The sequence below is a fragment of the Paralichthys olivaceus genome, chromosome 3 (assembly GCF_024713975.1).
Source record: "Paralichthys olivaceus isolate ysfri-2021 chromosome 3, ASM2471397v2, whole genome shotgun sequence".
NCBI classification, from domain to species: domain Eukaryota; kingdom Metazoa; phylum Chordata; class Actinopteri; order Pleuronectiformes; family Paralichthyidae; genus Paralichthys; species Paralichthys olivaceus.
In genome coordinates, this window is record NC_091095.1 from 9,068,383 (window position 1) to 9,086,143 (window position 17,761).

Genomic DNA, 17,761 nt, shown 5'->3' on the forward strand with positions numbered 1-17,761 from the left:
CCACGGGTGGCTGATATACTCCGTCCTCACTATCCTCCATCTTCAATCACACTCCAGTGTTGGTGGTAAATCAGATGGAGGCTAAATCATATCTACAGAAACCAAGCCACAACCACAGAGGCACAAACCAGAGAATAATAAAAGAGCAGTAGAGGAAGTTGTGATGGTGAGCTAATTTTAATGGATTCAAATGGAACAACAGGTTTCTTTCAGGAGGACGTTTATGAGAAAGGCTGTGATACTACTCCAAAACAAGATCCAACAAATACTGGGAAGGAGTAATACCTGTAATATTTCAAGCCCTAAAATCTGACATGATCTAAGACAGGCCCATTTGTCTCTGGACAGTTCCATAGTCTTATCTGATCTCAGCCGGTTTTAACTTGTTTCACCAGTAGGAGGTGTGAGGACACATTACATAAGTGATTTACTTCTTTTTTCTTTTTTCCAGTCTAGAATCTTCACACCTTTATTATTTGGGAAATGGGGTCAGAGTGTTTAAAAACAGGGAATTATTTTGGCAGATGGCATCAAACTGAAGGGTGAAAATAATGAGTGAATTAAAGTAATGAAAAAGTGATGAATTATGAAAACCACGTTTCAGCTTCTTCTCTGTTTCCTTTGCTTCTAGGTATCACAGGTAGCGACTATATCAACGCCAACTACATTGATGGCTACAGGAAGCAGAACGCCTACATCGCCACCCAGGGTCCTTTACCCGAGACGTTTGGGGACTTCTGGAGGATGGTGTGGGAGCAGAGAGCGGCCACTGTGGTCATGATGACCAGGCTGGAGGAGAAGTCACGGGTAAGTCTGCTCCACCAATTTCTGTAGTAACGCCGTGGCTCTGGGTTTCTTTTTAAAGCTTCCCTCCAGTGACCTGACAAACCACTTTAAATGTTGTTTTTTTAACTTAACCTCCAAATCAAATCACTGCTTCCTGAGACCCAAGTCCAAGAACCAGCTGAAAATAGCACAGCGTTGCACTGATTTCCCAGTTGCACACCTGAATGTCATTGGTAGAGTGGAAATTTGAATGGGGTTGGTGGAAACAGCAGAGGAGGGTGATAAACCAGAGTTAATTCAAAGACTGTGTACCTGTGCACATCTGATAAGTCAGACTGTGTCCGCTGGGAGAATCTTTATAGACTTGGCTTTGCTTTCTCGTCTTATTTGCAGCTGGAGACTGCAATCTGTTGCATGTTCTCTACAGTGCTGAGAGCTTAGCGACACGGAGCAAGAAGCTAAAATTAAAATCTAAGCAGCAGAGAGGCACAGTCCTTGCAGCACCTGTGACCACAGCATCTCTTTGCGTCCTACAAACCATCTGTTGATGTGGTGTGGAAGCACAGTGAATTTCAACAGGGAGGAATGAGTTTCAGGGTGTAATCACACTCATCCACTTGTCATTTAGTTTTCCTTTTTGTACATTTACATCCCTGGGAGTCAGCCTCAAGTGTGCTGGATGTGTATGTTTTGGAAACGACCACTTTCTCACGTTGCCAACTTTTTTCAGTACTGCCAGTGATATCAAAGTTTCAGAGAAAGAAGTCAACAGCAGCATCTTAAACCCACAAACTATCAGATTAAAAACAGCAAATGTAGTAGAATTAATGGCAGCTCCTCACTGTGATAATGGTGGATCAGTAGAAAACACATTGGCTCTGTTAAGGAAAATGTTTGACAGTTGGAGATCAGTCCCATTTGCCTCTAACAGCTTCTCATTATTTAAGCCTGCACCTGTTGTACCTGATTATCAAGTGTACGCTGAACATTTGAATATTTTCTCCAGCAACAAAAAGCCATAAAATAAACCCAAATGGTGTGAGTGCTTTCTCAGGATACACCGATAGGCATGTGAAGGATTGGACTTAAGTGTCAAAAAGCCAGCTCGGATGTTTCATCAACATCAGGCACGTTCACACCAGGTGTCTCCACTCTTTCTCCCTCTATCCATCCCGTTCCAGTTGTTTACCTATTCTCCATCCCGACATGCGAGTTCCACTGCTGTCAAACGTGATCAGGATTAGCGGGCGGTAGAACTTGAGTGTCAGCTCGAGCAGGAAATGGGAGAGAAAGCAGGAGAGCGGCGCATCTCCCTCAGTAGCTGTCACATCTCGTCAGATGTCCGCCGGCACGTTACACCCCATATTGAATGAATCTTTATTAAGCAGTGGGGTTGGAGGAGCTGGTGCTTTATTTTCAGAATCTGACAACTCTTAGTTGACACTTTTTAGAAAAATTAATCTGCGGAGACTATATTAAGCTTTCGTTAGGATAGATTCTGAATTAAGAACAGTTAAGTATGTGCCTCAGACGCAGCCCTGTCGGCTGACCTGTAAACATGTTTGATTTGGGGGGAGGCTGCAGGCAGGATTTGTGTGTGAGGTTGATGAAGTTAAGCTTGAACAGGGGAGGGGCTGTTACATCCTGGTCACATCTGTTCACTGTACACTGTGTTGTTTCTCAGATGTGAAACAGCGTGAAGCTACCCTGGTGTTTCTGTCAACACCGCCTGGTGTTTGAATCCACAGGAGGTTTCGCTTTATGAGCGGCACACGAGTGCATGTATTAGTGTGAGATGGAGCGTGGGTTTGAATTTTCTCTTCTCCTCTTATGTGTGTGATTGTGTTTATTAGAGGAGACACCATTTATCAGAATGTGACGTATTGCAGCTAATACCTCAGTGCGTCTTTCTTTCTCTTCTCCGACAGATCAAGTGTGACCAGTATTGGCCCAGTCGTGGCACAGAAACCTATGGTATGACCCAAGTCACCCTGCTGGACACGATAGAACTGGCCACTTTCTGTGTCCGCACTTTCTCTTTGCACAAGGTAAGATGATTTCATTCTCTGTCTCTCTCCCACACACACACAGAAAACAAGAAGGAGTTACAGAGGATTATAAGGTGGACAGTGCTAAAGCATGTAAGCGTGCATTAAATACAGCCTTTGAATTTATCACAAAGGTTGCATAGTGAGATTTTTATATCTTGTGTGGTTATAAAGCAGCTCTATAAATGTGAGTCCATGGAGTAATGCACATAATCCATATTCAGAAACCGCCCCTTAAAGCAGCCTTCAGGACTTGTGTAACTTTGTGATGTCATAACTACACAGTCTATGTCCCCAGCATGTCTCATCTCAACCTGTCATCCAAGCTACAATCTATTTATAGTAGTATAATGGACATATTTTACAAACCTTTTATATGAACTCTTCTCTATATTTTGTACTTCTTTTTATTGGCATTGTCTTGGTCTGTGTGTAATTCCATTCTTGGCTGGAGCGATTGGAACGTAACTCAATTCTTCCACCAAGTATTTCTGATTCTGATTAAAAGATACTGACATCAAACAAAACAACTCGATGTCAGGAAACCAACATTTCATTCTACATCCTTCCCGAGGAGCAGTAATCTGTGGTTAAAGCTTATTTGCTTTTGAAATATTTGAGCACAGAGCTGGAGAGAGAAACTCAAGAGAGGAGCTCTAATACTGAGAATGTTTCTGATACTTAAAACCACAAATATATTATGCTATAAATATCAAAACGTCAAATAAAACACTGGAGAAGTGGAAAAAAGAGCACCTGTAAAGTTGCATAACAATTCACTGTGTTCCCAGTGAACAGAGGGCCAACTAGACAGCTTATAAAGTTACAGACGTAAAATTTAGCAATAGAAATAATAGGACTGAACCGTCTGCTGTTTTTCCATTTAATGTAAAAATACATGCATATACAGATATATCTCTTTGTCCCCATCGACCTCCCGTTCCATCCCTCTCACCTTGTTCAGCTCTCTCCCCCCTCAGTAGATCATCTGTTTATGTGCGTCTGCCAAATTAGAGCACTTTGGTAAAGTGAGCAGAAGAGAAACTCAATATACATAATTGGCAGACTGCTCTTATGTCTCTGTGCAGACACACACACACACACACAGTCACTGAATACGCAGAGTCTGAAAACACATGAAACATTACTAAGAGGAAGCAATTTGCACGTGTGTAAGCTCACATGCACATGTACACAAACATGAAGTCAGGGTTGAAAGCAGAAAGCCCAAACACATGTGTTTACACACCTCGGGACACATGCATAAATATGATGTCACACAGAGATGCACGCCAGCAGTGCATTTCAATACAGACAGAAAAGAATTCTCACCAGCACATCTACATGCAAACTCATTCTCACTCAGAATCACACTCCTCATGCAAACACAAAGTAGTAACATGAGCTGTCAGGAGACATTTAGAATTTTCCCTCTTAACCCGACAGCGTCACATGAACGTCACACGACTGACTTTTTCACTGGTGTGTCAGCACAGAACAAATAACACGATGGCGAACCGGTGACGCTACAGATACAAAGACACCAGCAGCTATGGTGCTTTTAAAGCTTCTCTCCCTCCTCCTCATAACTGCAGTCATCAGTGTGATTTCTCTCTGGGCTGTTTTCACTTTATGTCTCTGAGGTTGGATTTTTGTGAAGTGTAAGCAGAGGCTGGCAGTAAATGCACAAACATACAAAACAGCACTGTGAAACCCACACATTTATATTCAGTGATGCAGAATTGTGTGAATGCTGAATTCTGTGCAAAAACATTTAAATTTAAAGAAAACAACCGAGCACCAGTCGTCTATATACAGCATTAACTGCAGAGACAGGGGATGTCCAAACCGAAAAGAAAAAAACCCAAAGAAAATAAGAACTAGGTCAGTTTGCTTTTAATTACCACACTCATTTATTCATTTATTCAGCAAGGAAAACAGTCCCTCTGTCAGGGAAGCAGAAGCACTGCATTGAAATGCAAACAATACCTCCATTAGAGGACTCTTCTGAGAGGAGAGGACAGAATTATGCAAGGGTGCATTTTTTTCTCCTTTCTTCTTACTTATCCTTCTCAAAGTCTTCCTCTGGATCCCAGCTTGCATCTTTGATGCGTTGAGAGTTGAGTTTGACATCGGAGCTGACAGGGGCTGTGTAATGTGGGCGTTTGCTGCGTGTATCTGCAGATGTTCTGAGCGGAGGTGCCGTGAGAACGCAGAGCACCTGTACTGTCCAGTGTATAAACGGATCATACCTGATTTTATCATACTGAGGCCACCTGATCAGCTTCCCAGAGGAAAATTACACTGTATTTACCGATGTTGCACCAAAAATCTATTTTAAGAACAGAACGCTCGCCCCCTGTGAAGGCAGCTGACAAGTCAATAGTTTAAACATGCACACAGAAAAAATATGAAAATCCCTTAAATGTTATTTGTCAGTAGTTGGGTAGTGTTTGTGTAACACAGCTGCTGGTTTAACAGTTGAGTTCAATTTAGTGCCATACGACACATACAGAGGTTCATATAGCTGCTGTGTCCTCTCTTTGTTTCTCTGTGACTGAACTGCATAATTTAAAGGCCTTTTGAAAAATGCATATTCAAAAAAAAAAATACAACCCTGTTTAAAAGTGCTTTGTTTATTCCATGTACAATTGAACATTTCATCCACTAAACAGAAGGTCAGTGGTTCGATCCCTGGCTCTTTCAGTCTGCGAGGACTGAAATGTTTTTTGGGCAAGACACCAAACCACAAATTGTCTCTAACAGGTCTGCTGAGTTATGTGTGATAGAATTTGAGACCGTAACTTGCAGTGTGAACAAAACGTGAAAATTATAATGACCTCTTTATAAGGTAGAACAAACCCATCACCGTTTGGTAGTTTTCCACATTTACGGCAGATAAATTTAGAAGAATAGAATAGTAGTAGTAGAAAGATGAATAATACATTTAAACAGCATCATGCTTTCAGCTCCCAGACACTGAACTAAAGTCACTTATTCAGCCAGTCCAAACTGCACCACCACGTCCAACCCACCTCTCTTTGTTTTTTACAGAATGGCTCTAGTGAGAAGCGGGAGGTTCGTCAGTTCCAGTTCACAGCGTGGCCTGACCACGGCGTACCAGAGTACCCGACCCCGTTCCTGGCCTTCCTCCGTAGAGTGAAGACCTGCAACCCGCCTGATGCTGGACCCATCATAGCCCACTGCAGGTGAATAGTATAAGTGTTGTGTCAATATGTCCTCCTGCCCATCTCCCTGAGTGTGTGGATGCTCCTGAGCAAACCGAATGGCAGAGCTCCTTTCTGTTTATCTGCTATTATACATTACATAACACACATTATACAAACACACGCTCTCTTTCTTACCAGACCTCCATCTTTTCTTTTCTCCATTGGTCACATCATCATTCTCTTAAATGCACACGCCCCCTCCCCCCCCACTTTCATTCTCTCCACCTCAGTCTCTCTTTTTTTGTAAAAAGCCTTTCCGTAATCCCTTCCCATTTTCCCTGCTTCTCCCTTTTTTGCTCCTTAACCCTTCCTCATTTTACAAGCGATATTTCTCAAATGGCTTATTCAAATTGAAACCTTCCCTTTTTCACCAAGATAAGAAGACTGGTGAGTCCAAGGCGCTCCACAATGAAAGCTGAAATTCGACAGCTTGCCTCGCTCGCTCCCCATCACTCTCCTGTTGTTTTTCTATCTGTTATTCTCAGTTGTTTGTGTATTTCCTCTCTAGGTATCACTATATCCCTCTGTTGTGCTCTCCTACTTAATTATTTAAGCCGTAATGCCACAACAAATTTACAAGCATTAGTGGACATACATAATCACCTTGTGCTTTAATATTTTAGTAGTGAGAACAACAGTAAATTACAATTATAAATGTGGCAAGAGCTCAGTATTAGGTAGACAGAAATTCATAGCCACAGCACCATGAATGGATGAGACCCTAGAAATAAGAGCAAGGGAGAAAATCATTTCTATTTAACGGACCTCTTTAAAACCCCCATCTTCTCTTTCTTTCTTCCTTCCAATCTTCCCATAGTGCGGGTGTCGGGCGGACGGGCTGCTTTATCGTCATCGATGCCATGCTTGAGCGTATCAAGCACGAGAAGACGGTCGACATTTACGGCCACGTGACGCTGATGCGGTCTCAGCGTAACTATATGGTGCAGACGGAGGACCAGTACAGCTTCATTCATGATGCACTGCTGGAGGCGGTGGCCTGCGGCAACACCGAGGTGGCTGCCCGGAGCCTCTACTCCTACATCCAGAAGCTGGCGCAGGTGGAGAGCGGCGAGCATGTCACCGGAATGGAGCTAGAGTTCAAGGTACAGAATAAGCAGTCATTTCTGTAATACCTTGGTACATTGTTATAACTTAAATGACCTTGAGTTGAAGCTCGGGCTCTTTCATTCTCTCATGAATAAACCATGACAGCGAGTGACAGAGTTTTTGACATTAAATTTGGCATTTGGGGTTCTACAGTAAATTAGGGCCCTGACAGCCTTTACTTGTTGTAGGCGACTCCATCTTGCATTTTCCCAACAGTCCCCTTAATTTCAATCAGGCTGCAGCAAATGACACACATTCACAGATATCAGTACCAACATTCAACATCTGTCAAGATCAGTGAATTACTCTCTGGGGAAAAAAGATTCTTCAAATATTCTTTAGCTACTTTCCCTTGCAAAATGTAATTTAATCTTTCAAGGCCCATGCTCCATCCTTCGAACAAGTTTCGTAAAAATGTGTTCCCTAGTTTTTGTGTAATTCTGCTGACAACAAGCAAACATATACAGGTAAAAGGTCCTTGGCAGGGTAATTAAAACAGCTTAAAAGTGTGACAGAGAACATTCAAGTCAGATCAGAAATCGTTGATCAAGTCACCTTGACTTAAGTAATTATAAACCTTTTAAATAAGGATCGCTGCCAGTTCCGTCTTCCCAAAAGTTATTTTGGATGCAGTCAAATTTCTTTGCTCTTCTCTTCATTATTATTTTCAATTAGTGTAAATTTGTGGTGCAATCATTACTCTATGATTTTTGATCATGCAACTATTTGCATTTTTAGATTTGAACAAAACATTTACATCTACTTCGTGATTGACCATCAACTGTGTTTCTGGCAAGAAACTGTAAAACCAATTGAGGACTGTGCAAGACACAAAATGCTAAGTGAGGCGGCCGTTTACAGAACATTCTTACATCTCAGACAAACTGAATTTGTATTAAAGGTCCAGTGTGTTAAGATTTAGGTGAAAGGGAACTATTGGCAGATATTTAATGTAGAATAATCCTCATGAGGTTTTCACTAGTTAATTTCATCTCACTTGTATGAATTGTAGTTTTCTTTTCCCCAGAAAAGACCCTTTATATTTAAATACTTTATATTTACATTGAGGGGACCCTCTGACCCTCTCTATGGAGGCCACCATGTTTTTTACATTAGTCCAGACTGGACAAACTAAACACCTTTTGAATTTTTATGACAACTAAGGGCTACCACAGTTTATTTTTCATGTTTGGAAGGAGAGGTCGAGTTGAGGGGTTTTCAGCTGCAACGTGTAACTTCAACACTAGATATCACAAAATTCTACACACTGTACCTTTAAGGCGAGAGGCAGGTGGGGCATCTCTTTCAGCTTGTTGCTGAAACAAATGTAATGGAAACCCTGAACAAACTCATTGTAGAGTTCAGCATTTGAGATAAAGACACTGGAAGATGTAATGCCTTTCAGCCCCAGGTAAATAGAATATAGATTAAACCTGCCATCTATAGCTGGCAGCTATTTGTCAGTCTATATATGCTGCCAAGGTAATGGGATCTAACATGGACTCAAAAAGCAAATCCCCTTTATTTTCAGGCCTTGCTTCAATAATTAATTCACTTAGATACACACTGTATTGAATCAGTGTTCTTTGACAATGGAAATGTTAAAACCCTTAACTGCCCAGGTGCAATGTTCATTTTTGAGGATTGGGAAAATGCTAAACCTAAGAAAGGGGGTTTAATCCAGCACAAAGGACTTTAGGCTGAAAGCAGCATGGATCTGAGTCGAGGTTTGAGAAAAAGAAGAGTGTTTGCTTTCTAAGAGAAATTCATGACAAAGCAAAGGTGAAGATACACGAGCAGAAACTGTGTTTACATAGATCTCCATTAAAGATCTCAAGATTCATCAAGTTATAAACTCACCTCAGCTTTAGCCGCTTCACTATCAGCTGACCTTGAAGCGCACACATGCTCACTCTCAATACATCCGTCATCTATCCATCGTCATTCATCAACGCACCCTCCCGCCGAGTAGCAATAACAGTGCTAGTGTGCTCAAGCTTCTTGCTTTTTTTTCCTCCCTCACTGGGGCACAATGGTGATGGAATCTCCATTGCCATCCGTAATAGGGATAGTGCTGAGCCGGCATCAGGAGTCAAAGAGGAATTAATAACGTCCACACGCTGCAGTCAGGATAGCGAGGAGAGGTGTCTGTGAAGAGGGGCGGGGGAGCGAAGTAATTAATACTTGATGATGACAAATGTAGGTGGATGGCAGGGCAAGCAGAGGGAGGAATGTTTGGCTAATGAACAAAGGGACGACTGTATGCTAACTTGGCACAAAGGAGGTGATTGGACAGAATGCTGCGTTATAGGGACGGTGGTGAGGTTTTGTCATCCTCAGGTTGGAGCCAACGTTATGCAGAGTTGTGCTGTAACTGATGGGATTCACTGGAGTTCAGCAGGCAAATTGTAGCTTGTTGTGAAGCTGTCAGACTTTCTGGCATGTGCACAGCTAGCAAGAATATTAACAGAAAGATTTATGTGCAGAAGACATTTGTTCACAGAAGCACAGACTCCCCTGAAGCACACAGGGCACCAATCACAACACACACAGAAAATAGAGCTAGGATTCATGAAATAAAAGGAAAAGAATGATTTTGAGAGTCATATTTGGGAGCAAACAAGGACTAAAAGTCAATTATGAGATCTACAAGACGTTTAAAAGGCATTGTATTGAATTGTAGGCAACATAATTTATACAGTCAACATTAAGTAATGCACACAATATACTCAGAAGAAAATGCTTTCTTGGGAAACTATAAATAATAAAGTGCTATTACATGTTGATTAAGGATGTTTATTTAATCATATATGAATTATTAATCACGATTTGTTAATCAGGGCTGTAGTCAGGGCATATTAGGTCTTGTATGTTTCTTGTCACTGGGCAACTCTTTATGAAAAGACCTTGTTTCTGACTATGGCACCAAAATGATCATTGATCTTTGTTGTGATGTAAACATTAATGTATGTAATGTATCTCTCAGCTTAACAAATAGACTGTACTATAAATGAGAAGGAACTGGCAACCGACCAGAGTTACCCTCGGTGCTTCTCTGCCCCGTTGGATGACAGGTTGCCAGGTTTGGCTCTGGTCCCTGCACCCACTGTGGGGTTTGGTTTGGTGTAGCTTAGGGGGCCTCTTTAGCACTGCCAGTCCACCTCGAACTGTTCCAGGTGCCTTTGTGAAACACAGATCAAAGCGAGGACAGGCGCGACGGATGAAAGGAAGGGAGAATGATGAAGAGGAAGAGATAGTGCATGACAAACTCATAGTGGCCACGGAAACAGTTTTTCGAGCATGAACCTTAAGAAAATGTCCATAAAACTGGGTTCAGACTTTTCGTTGCACATGTGCGGAACGCAGCCCGAGATTCTCAGAGTCAGACGTGTTCACAACAACAGAACATTCAGGTGAGGGGTGGAGCCTAGGTAGAGCAGCAGGAGGCGGGACATAACACATAAATACCGCTGTGGAAAGCATAGTGTTGTCTTGTTTACAGCACATCAACACCGGCACCGGCCCATGTCGCCAAAATCTCTCGAAACTTCTCTTTCGGGGAGATGACATCTTCGTTAGTGTGTTCTACGTGTATGACACCTCAAGTATCTTATAAAATATTTGTATTCTTCCAGTTTCGTGCCTGTCACATGTTAGTAATGGCATCAACACCCATTCCCCTGCTGTTCACTTGTTCTCTCCTGGCAAAAAAAAAAGTTTACTAGTGGGCTGGAGAGAGAAAGTGGAGGTTAATTTTGCACTGAGGGCAAAGGAGAGACACTTTCACTGTGTGTTTTGACAACCACTGAAAGACGAGAAGTTCAGGAAATAGAATCTGCAGCTCAGCTCTTGTCACTCACGATGCTGATAGAGTCCTCAGTGCATCATGCTTCTCTCTGTCTGAAAGGGCCCCAAGTAATCTGACTGGGTTGTTTTCCATTTGGAGTAAACACTCACAAGCAACCACACACACACAAACAAACACACAAACATAAAGTCTTTGTTGAGACACTGAAGCAAGTTGTAAGACTTGCTGACCCACAAACTCCCACTGAGGTCCTTATGACGATGATGATGTAGCAGTACAGCTTTTCATTTTGATTATGATGCTGTGTGTGTGTTTGTGTGTGTGTGCGCACGTGCTTGTGTGTGAGAGAGAGTGTGAGTGACTGTGTGCGTTTGTCTTTCTGAACATCTCTGTGTGAGTCTATGTTTTATGCACACACACTACACTGCCATTATCAAAGGCACTGGTGACCCAGTTCTAGGCGAGTTTTCTGTTTGGTAAAGTCTTGATCTAGAAGCTTGTTAGTCTGGGTGTGTGTGGCATATTGTCCGTCATTGCGTGTGACCCTGCAGGACCCCACAAGTAGCAGGAGGGGATAAAGTTTGGTTCCTGATAAATTTATTCTTGATAAACAATGTCTCTTTGAAGTTGTGCCATCATCGGGAAAGCTGGGTGAAAGATCAGATTAGATTGGGTGCGCTTTATTACTTTCCATCATTGATATTCTCCTCTCTTTATCTGCCTTGCACCTGTCCTCCCTCCCTCCTTCCCTCCCCATCTCTCCTCCTTTTATCATCCTCTCCTGCTCCTTCATCGTCCCTTCTCTTTTCATGCCTCCTCTTCTCGACTTGTAACTACCGTGGCTTTTGCCAATCCATTCCCTGTCGCCCTCACCACTGTACTCTCTTTTCATTTTCTTGTCGTCTTCGTCCTCCTCATTCATACCTTTTATTTCACACTTTCTGTGTTTTGGCTTGTTTTTGTCCTAGCACTCCAATCCTTCTTTTCCTTCATCCACTCATCCACTCTGTGTTTCTGTGTCCCCAGCGTTTGGCCAACTCCAAAGCCCACACGTCGCGCTTCATCAGTGCCAACCTTCCCTGCAACAAATTCAAGAATCGGCTGGTCAACATCATGCCCTACGAGACCACACGTGTCTGCCTGCAGCCAATCAGAGGCCTGGAAGGATCTGACTACATCAATTCCAGTTTCATTGATGGATACAGGTAGGAAGGAAACAGAACTAGCACATCAATTTTTTGAACTTCTGTTCAAAATGCATTCACACAGTATTACATGGTAAAAGACAGTTGATCTTCTTAACTGTACACTATAGTAGTTAAGGATAGAAAGAAAATTAAACAGACGGCCAGATAAGAATAGTAGAATTAGAATATAGAATAATAGGGAGAATCTCACAGTAGAATATTTTACATTTTCATGTTATTTATTTATCGAGGTTAATCTTTAACACAACATGTAGAGAAGGTACTGTGGGTGAAGGATACGGAAAGCAAATTTCAACAATTTCTTGGTGATCTTCATATAATCAGTGAAAATGATTGCTATGTCTTCAAGATGTATGATATCAGCCAAGAGTGTTTAATGTGGTTTTACTGTATTTGCAGGCAACAGAAAGCCTACATCGCCACACAGGGCCCTCTGGCCGAGACTACAGAAGACTTCTGGAGAATGCTCTGGGAGAACAACTCTACCATTGTAGTCATGTTGACCAAACTGAGAGAGATGGGACGGGTATGACTCAAACACACATGCATCAGCGCTGATTTGATTCATGTTATTTCTTGATCTGTATCAAAGGACACAAAGTTGGAATAAAATAAGTTAATGAAGTGATAGAATCTTAATTTCAGGTGTTCTAATCTCTCCTTCTGCTCAAACAGGAAAAGTGTCACCAATATTGGCCTGCTGAGCGCTCTGCCAGGTATCAGTACTTCGTAGTGGATCCCATGGCCGAGTACAACATGCCCCAGTACATCCTACGAGAGTTCAAGGTCACAGACGCCAGGGTAAGACAATACAAATAACTCAGAAGACTGAAAGGCAATGAAGCACCAAATTATTCTCCAATTTACACAATCGCACACTCCAATATACACAAACAACCGGACCTTCACAGGAGAATGTAGAGAGATGAAGCAGGTTAAGTGAAAGTAGATCAACTTAAAAAAAGAAAGAGAAGTAGATTATATGACTTTCTTCAGAAGTCCCAAACATAAATCTAAGATTATAATTCCTTTCTATAATTAGATGGGTTTCCACTCAAAACAAGATGTCATGGTGACTTCATGTTGAAAATAACTTCATTCAAATAGTTAATATTTAAAACCTATATCTCTGCACACACACACACACACACACACATACAAATATGTACTTATACACAATCAGAAACACTATCCACTGTGTGGAAATCAGACCTAAATGCTGTTTAAACTGGTATACCATGATCCAACACATACACAACACACACATACATACACACTTACACAACCCTGAAACAGCTCAAACACACACCACATACACACACACACATGCATGCACATGCACACTTTCTGCCATATCTCCATGCTGATTTAATATTCTCAACACAAATATACACACCCATGCATACATAGAGTGCCACACTCACTTTTGCACATTTATATTTATTTTGTCTGTAACACACAAGGATACAGACACATACTCACATTAAACCAATATTTGTGTGTATATGTTCAAAGCCTCCATGAATACCCCCAACACACGTGCATGCATCGTGACCATCACGTGTAGTCTTAACAGGGACTGAATCATCAAAGTGTGCGATGGCAGCAGAGTTGAGGAGACGATATTAAACAAAACACATAAAATGAAAAGGTTGTGTGTTTGATGTGTGAAAGTGAAAGTTAGGTGCGTACACACACATATACATAACTGTAAGTGAATGTATGTTTACAGATTTCTAGGTTTTTAACCCCATTTTACTGGTTGTGTATGCACGTTGGAGTGTGTGTGTTAGCTGCGTTTAACACCACGTATCATACATAAGATGCACGTTAATGTGTTTGTGTGTGCACATGTCGCATGCCTCTACGCAGTAATAGCATAGACTCCACGCCTCAGCACTCACATCTAGCGAGCCAGTCACGTATTTAATCACACAATTTGACACGCCGCGTGGGCCCTCAGGTTGTGTGTTAAATTTTCCTCCTCTCTTTTTCTTTTTTCCCCGCCTCTCTTTCGTTGGCATGCCTGGTTTATTGTGTTGTTGTCTTTGCCCCTTTTTCATTTTTAATCCCCCTGCTGAGGCACAATGTTTTGTGCGAATAAAACAAAGGCAACGGAAGAAAGAAAACATGCAACACGTCATAAAACAGTGGAAGAGACATGACGTGTCGCACAAAAAGACTCAGTACATGCAGCTTGTTTCCAAGCTGGTTCACTCACTGGTTTCCAAATCACTGTATTTGTCAAGTAAAATAAAAAGTGTAAAAAAGCATCTCGATGGCAGCCATGGGGAAACGTATCCACAGATAAGACGGCAGCGTGATGCATTCCGCCACACAGGAGTTCACATTCAGAGCTCGAGGATTCAATAGACAGATTATGTATAGCCCTCAAAATATAATAGCTATATAATATATACTATACATTCAGCCTTCAGTCACCATCTGAGTTTAGCCTGCTAGCAGCAGAGGGGGGATGCTTAGCTCTTGGCAAAAATCATATTGAATGAATAAATAAGGACGCAGCGCACCCCCCATGCCAAACCAACCATCATCCATGATACATGCACCCCCGGGGAGCTTGTTTACACGAACACATTGACTGTTGCTCTGCTCAGGATGATAATGCTGATGTCATGTTTGACACAGAAGGGGGGAGTGTCGTAGGAAGTCCATTTTTTAGTTTTAAGAGCTCATTTTATAGATATATTACCCTTTTTTTATGGTCCCCGCCAAATTAAAGGAGCGCTGACATTTGGTTTATTTAACACCGATGATCCAATGTGTGAGGTCTGCAGCTGAAGCAGCCGGCGAGGGCAGTCTGTAATCATCTGCTGCAGGATTCAATCTTAAGAATCTATATCTACATCTCATTCCACAGACGAACTGTATTTCATGACCTGGACAGCTTTAGGAACAGTTGCTTGCAGTGAGACCCTCACACAAACAGGCATTCTAAGGTTGTGGCCCTTTATAAACTCTCACTGACCCTGTTCAGACTTGGTATTAACATCCTCCCTGAGTGATCCTGTCACAAGTGGTCAGAGGCACACAAATGTTTCCCGGATGTGTGGAGAGATCCAATCACTCAAATCATAATATGTGGTTTAGTATTCATGTGGCCACATTATTTTCGCTGTGTGAACACAGATCCGTCAAGGACCATCTACTCAGCTGATGTGTCTGACCTGCTGGAGTTTAAATGTATTTTAATGCCTCTCTGTCCATACGTAGATTTTTGTTTTCCACTGATGTAACACCACCACATGATGATTCATACTAAAATCTGAAATTGGTCAAATCTTTATGAGTAGTTGCGAACATTCATTCAGTCCCTGCTGACGCTGCTCGCTCTCTTTCTGTCTCTATCTGTCTTTCTCGCTCACATTAACACACCACCACACACAAACATTGTCATCGCACACATCTGTAAACTGAAAACAGAAAAACGACACACGTGATTATTTGCACACAGCGAGATCTGATCATAAGTGGTCACAGGGGACACATCTGGAACATCGCTGTCCACTTGTGATCGGATCTCTCAGGACAAATGTCAATACCAGGTCTGAACTGTCTGTCTATCTGTTTACTGTCTGTCCATATAAATGTGTCTGTCCATACTCGCTACTCACAAGCTATTCTCCCACTTGAGTGTTGATTGAATTGTGCCTGTGAAGAAATGGGAAGAGAAGGTGTGAGAAGGACACATCACGTCTAAACTGAAGTCTGCTGGACGGAGAAAAGTGTCAGTGAAATGAAAACCTGGTTGGCGTAATTACCAGCGGCATTGAGCGGACAGCCTGTCTCCAAATGCAGAAATCTTTCTCGCTGCTCACATTCTTGAGAAATTTGTTGTCTCCGAGACAACTTGTTCAAACGGTTTTGTCAAGGACACAAGTATCGACTGTGTGTTCTCAGACTAGACAATCAACTCTCTCAAACTGAAGCAGATCACTTCTCCTGGTGTGATGCCTCCCGACTGTCAAAATGTATTGAAATGTTTTTTGTTTGCATTGGAAGCAAGTTCACTTATCTCATCACTAAAAGCTGCCGCCTCTAAAACAAGATTATGACAATCGATACAACATTAAATTGTTACTGGCATTTTGTGTCGCAGGCATGTCTGTGTGTGAGGGTTTTTCTTTTTAATTCTCATCGTCCCCTCCCACCTCCTGCTCCGCCGGTCCTCCGTCCCCGCTCCTTACCTCCCTGGCTCTGCTCATCCATCAGGTCGCTCTATCGATCCCATCGCAGGATTATCCTATTCAACATGGTGTCTGGGAGAAGACGCTTGTCATGGCAGATACACTATTGATTAGCTTTAAGTAGGACCTACTCATGCCACACACACACACATACACAAAAGTTGACATGGGAGAAAATAGAGACAATTGAGTTGGGGGTAGAGAAAAGGACACACTGTCCCTCTGTGGTGTTTGTTTCACTGTACAGTTATTTGTTTGTGTATCTATAGTATTGTCACTGAGCAGGAAAAGTGCTTGTAGATAAAGTTTCATTGTAAAAGATGAATTTATAAATTTGTGTTCAAGGTCACCGTGGCCTCACAAAACATGTTTTTTGCCTCTTAAACAAATCTCAAGTTTCTTCAAATTTCAATTTCAGTGGTTTGATTTCCCTCCTTGCTTCTTTATGTACTATACAATCTCCATCATATGTTCTCACTGTCTGTCCTCTGTGTTTGCAGGATGGCCAGTCCAGGACAGTAAGGCAGTTCCAGTTTACTGATTGGCCAGAGCAAGGCGTCCCCAAATCCGGGGAGGGCTTCATTGATTTCATTGGCCAGGTTCATAAAACAAAGGAGCAGTTTGGGCAGGATGGACCAATCTCTGTTCACTGCAGGTGAGTCATCTCAATGTCATGTGTCACCTTGTTTCCTTTACTGCATTTTCATAAATATTCAAGGTTCCAGATGCACTTTTCTCAAACATTTGTACCGTGATTACATTTTTCTTGAAAAGAGGGAGGTGATGTGTTGCATAACGAGGGATCGCAACTTGTTTCACCTCAAACTGCTCTCCAAAGACACACTTTCTACCTGGAGAGAGATGTAAGGCTTATGTATCAACACAAGGCTAAATCACTCCTTAAGGTGTTTTTTGTTTTGCAGCACATCACCTCCTGTGGTGCATCTCTAACAGCATCATCAGATATGATCCCTCCTCTCCTTGTTGCCTCCGCAGTTCTCTACCCCTGCACCTCCACAGGCCCATCTCCTCCATAATTGATAAAGCTGAGATGTGGCTTGGCATTTGCAAAGAGGAGGCAGATGAACTGATCCAGCCATTCTTTTTAGTTTTATGATTGCTCTGTGATCCATTTTTATCACCTCGGGTGTAGCTTCGAAGGTAACCTTCGTCATTAACTCCTTATGCTGGACTCAGGGAGAAACTGATATTTGCAAGTTGGAGACACCAAGACCTCAGATGGGTTTTTTTAACGTTGACAGATCAGGAGCGAGATCCATTTGAATGAGTTGTTATCTTTTATAGCCAGAGAATGGACATTTTTCATGGTCCTGTTTTTGTCTGCACTGCAAGACTCAGAAATAAT

The 17,761-nt window shown here is 42.1% G+C and overlaps 1 protein-coding gene across 20 annotated transcripts in view; it reads left to right on the forward strand.

The window, feature by feature from the left end:
* ptprsa (protein tyrosine phosphatase receptor type Sa) overlaps nucleotides 1–17,761 on the forward strand; it is a 220,110-nt gene that overhangs the window by 195,219 nt on the left and 7,130 nt on the right. For all 20 annotated transcript variants that reach the window (XM_069521829.1, XM_069521842.1, XM_069521828.1 and 17 more), the window contains 8 exons: nucleotides 632–807; nucleotides 2,715–2,834; nucleotides 5,889–6,043; nucleotides 6,882–7,167; nucleotides 12,006–12,184; nucleotides 12,587–12,713; nucleotides 12,863–12,988; nucleotides 16,896–17,050. In XM_069521829.1, coding sequence (XP_069377930.1) covers nucleotides 632–807; nucleotides 2,715–2,834; nucleotides 5,889–6,043; nucleotides 6,882–7,167; nucleotides 12,006–12,184; nucleotides 12,587–12,713; nucleotides 12,863–12,988; nucleotides 16,896–17,050 — 1,324 coding nt within the window. The remainder of the gene's footprint in view (nucleotides 1–631; nucleotides 808–2,714; nucleotides 2,835–5,888; nucleotides 6,044–6,881; nucleotides 7,168–12,005; nucleotides 12,185–12,586; nucleotides 12,714–12,862; nucleotides 12,989–16,895; nucleotides 17,051–17,761) is intronic.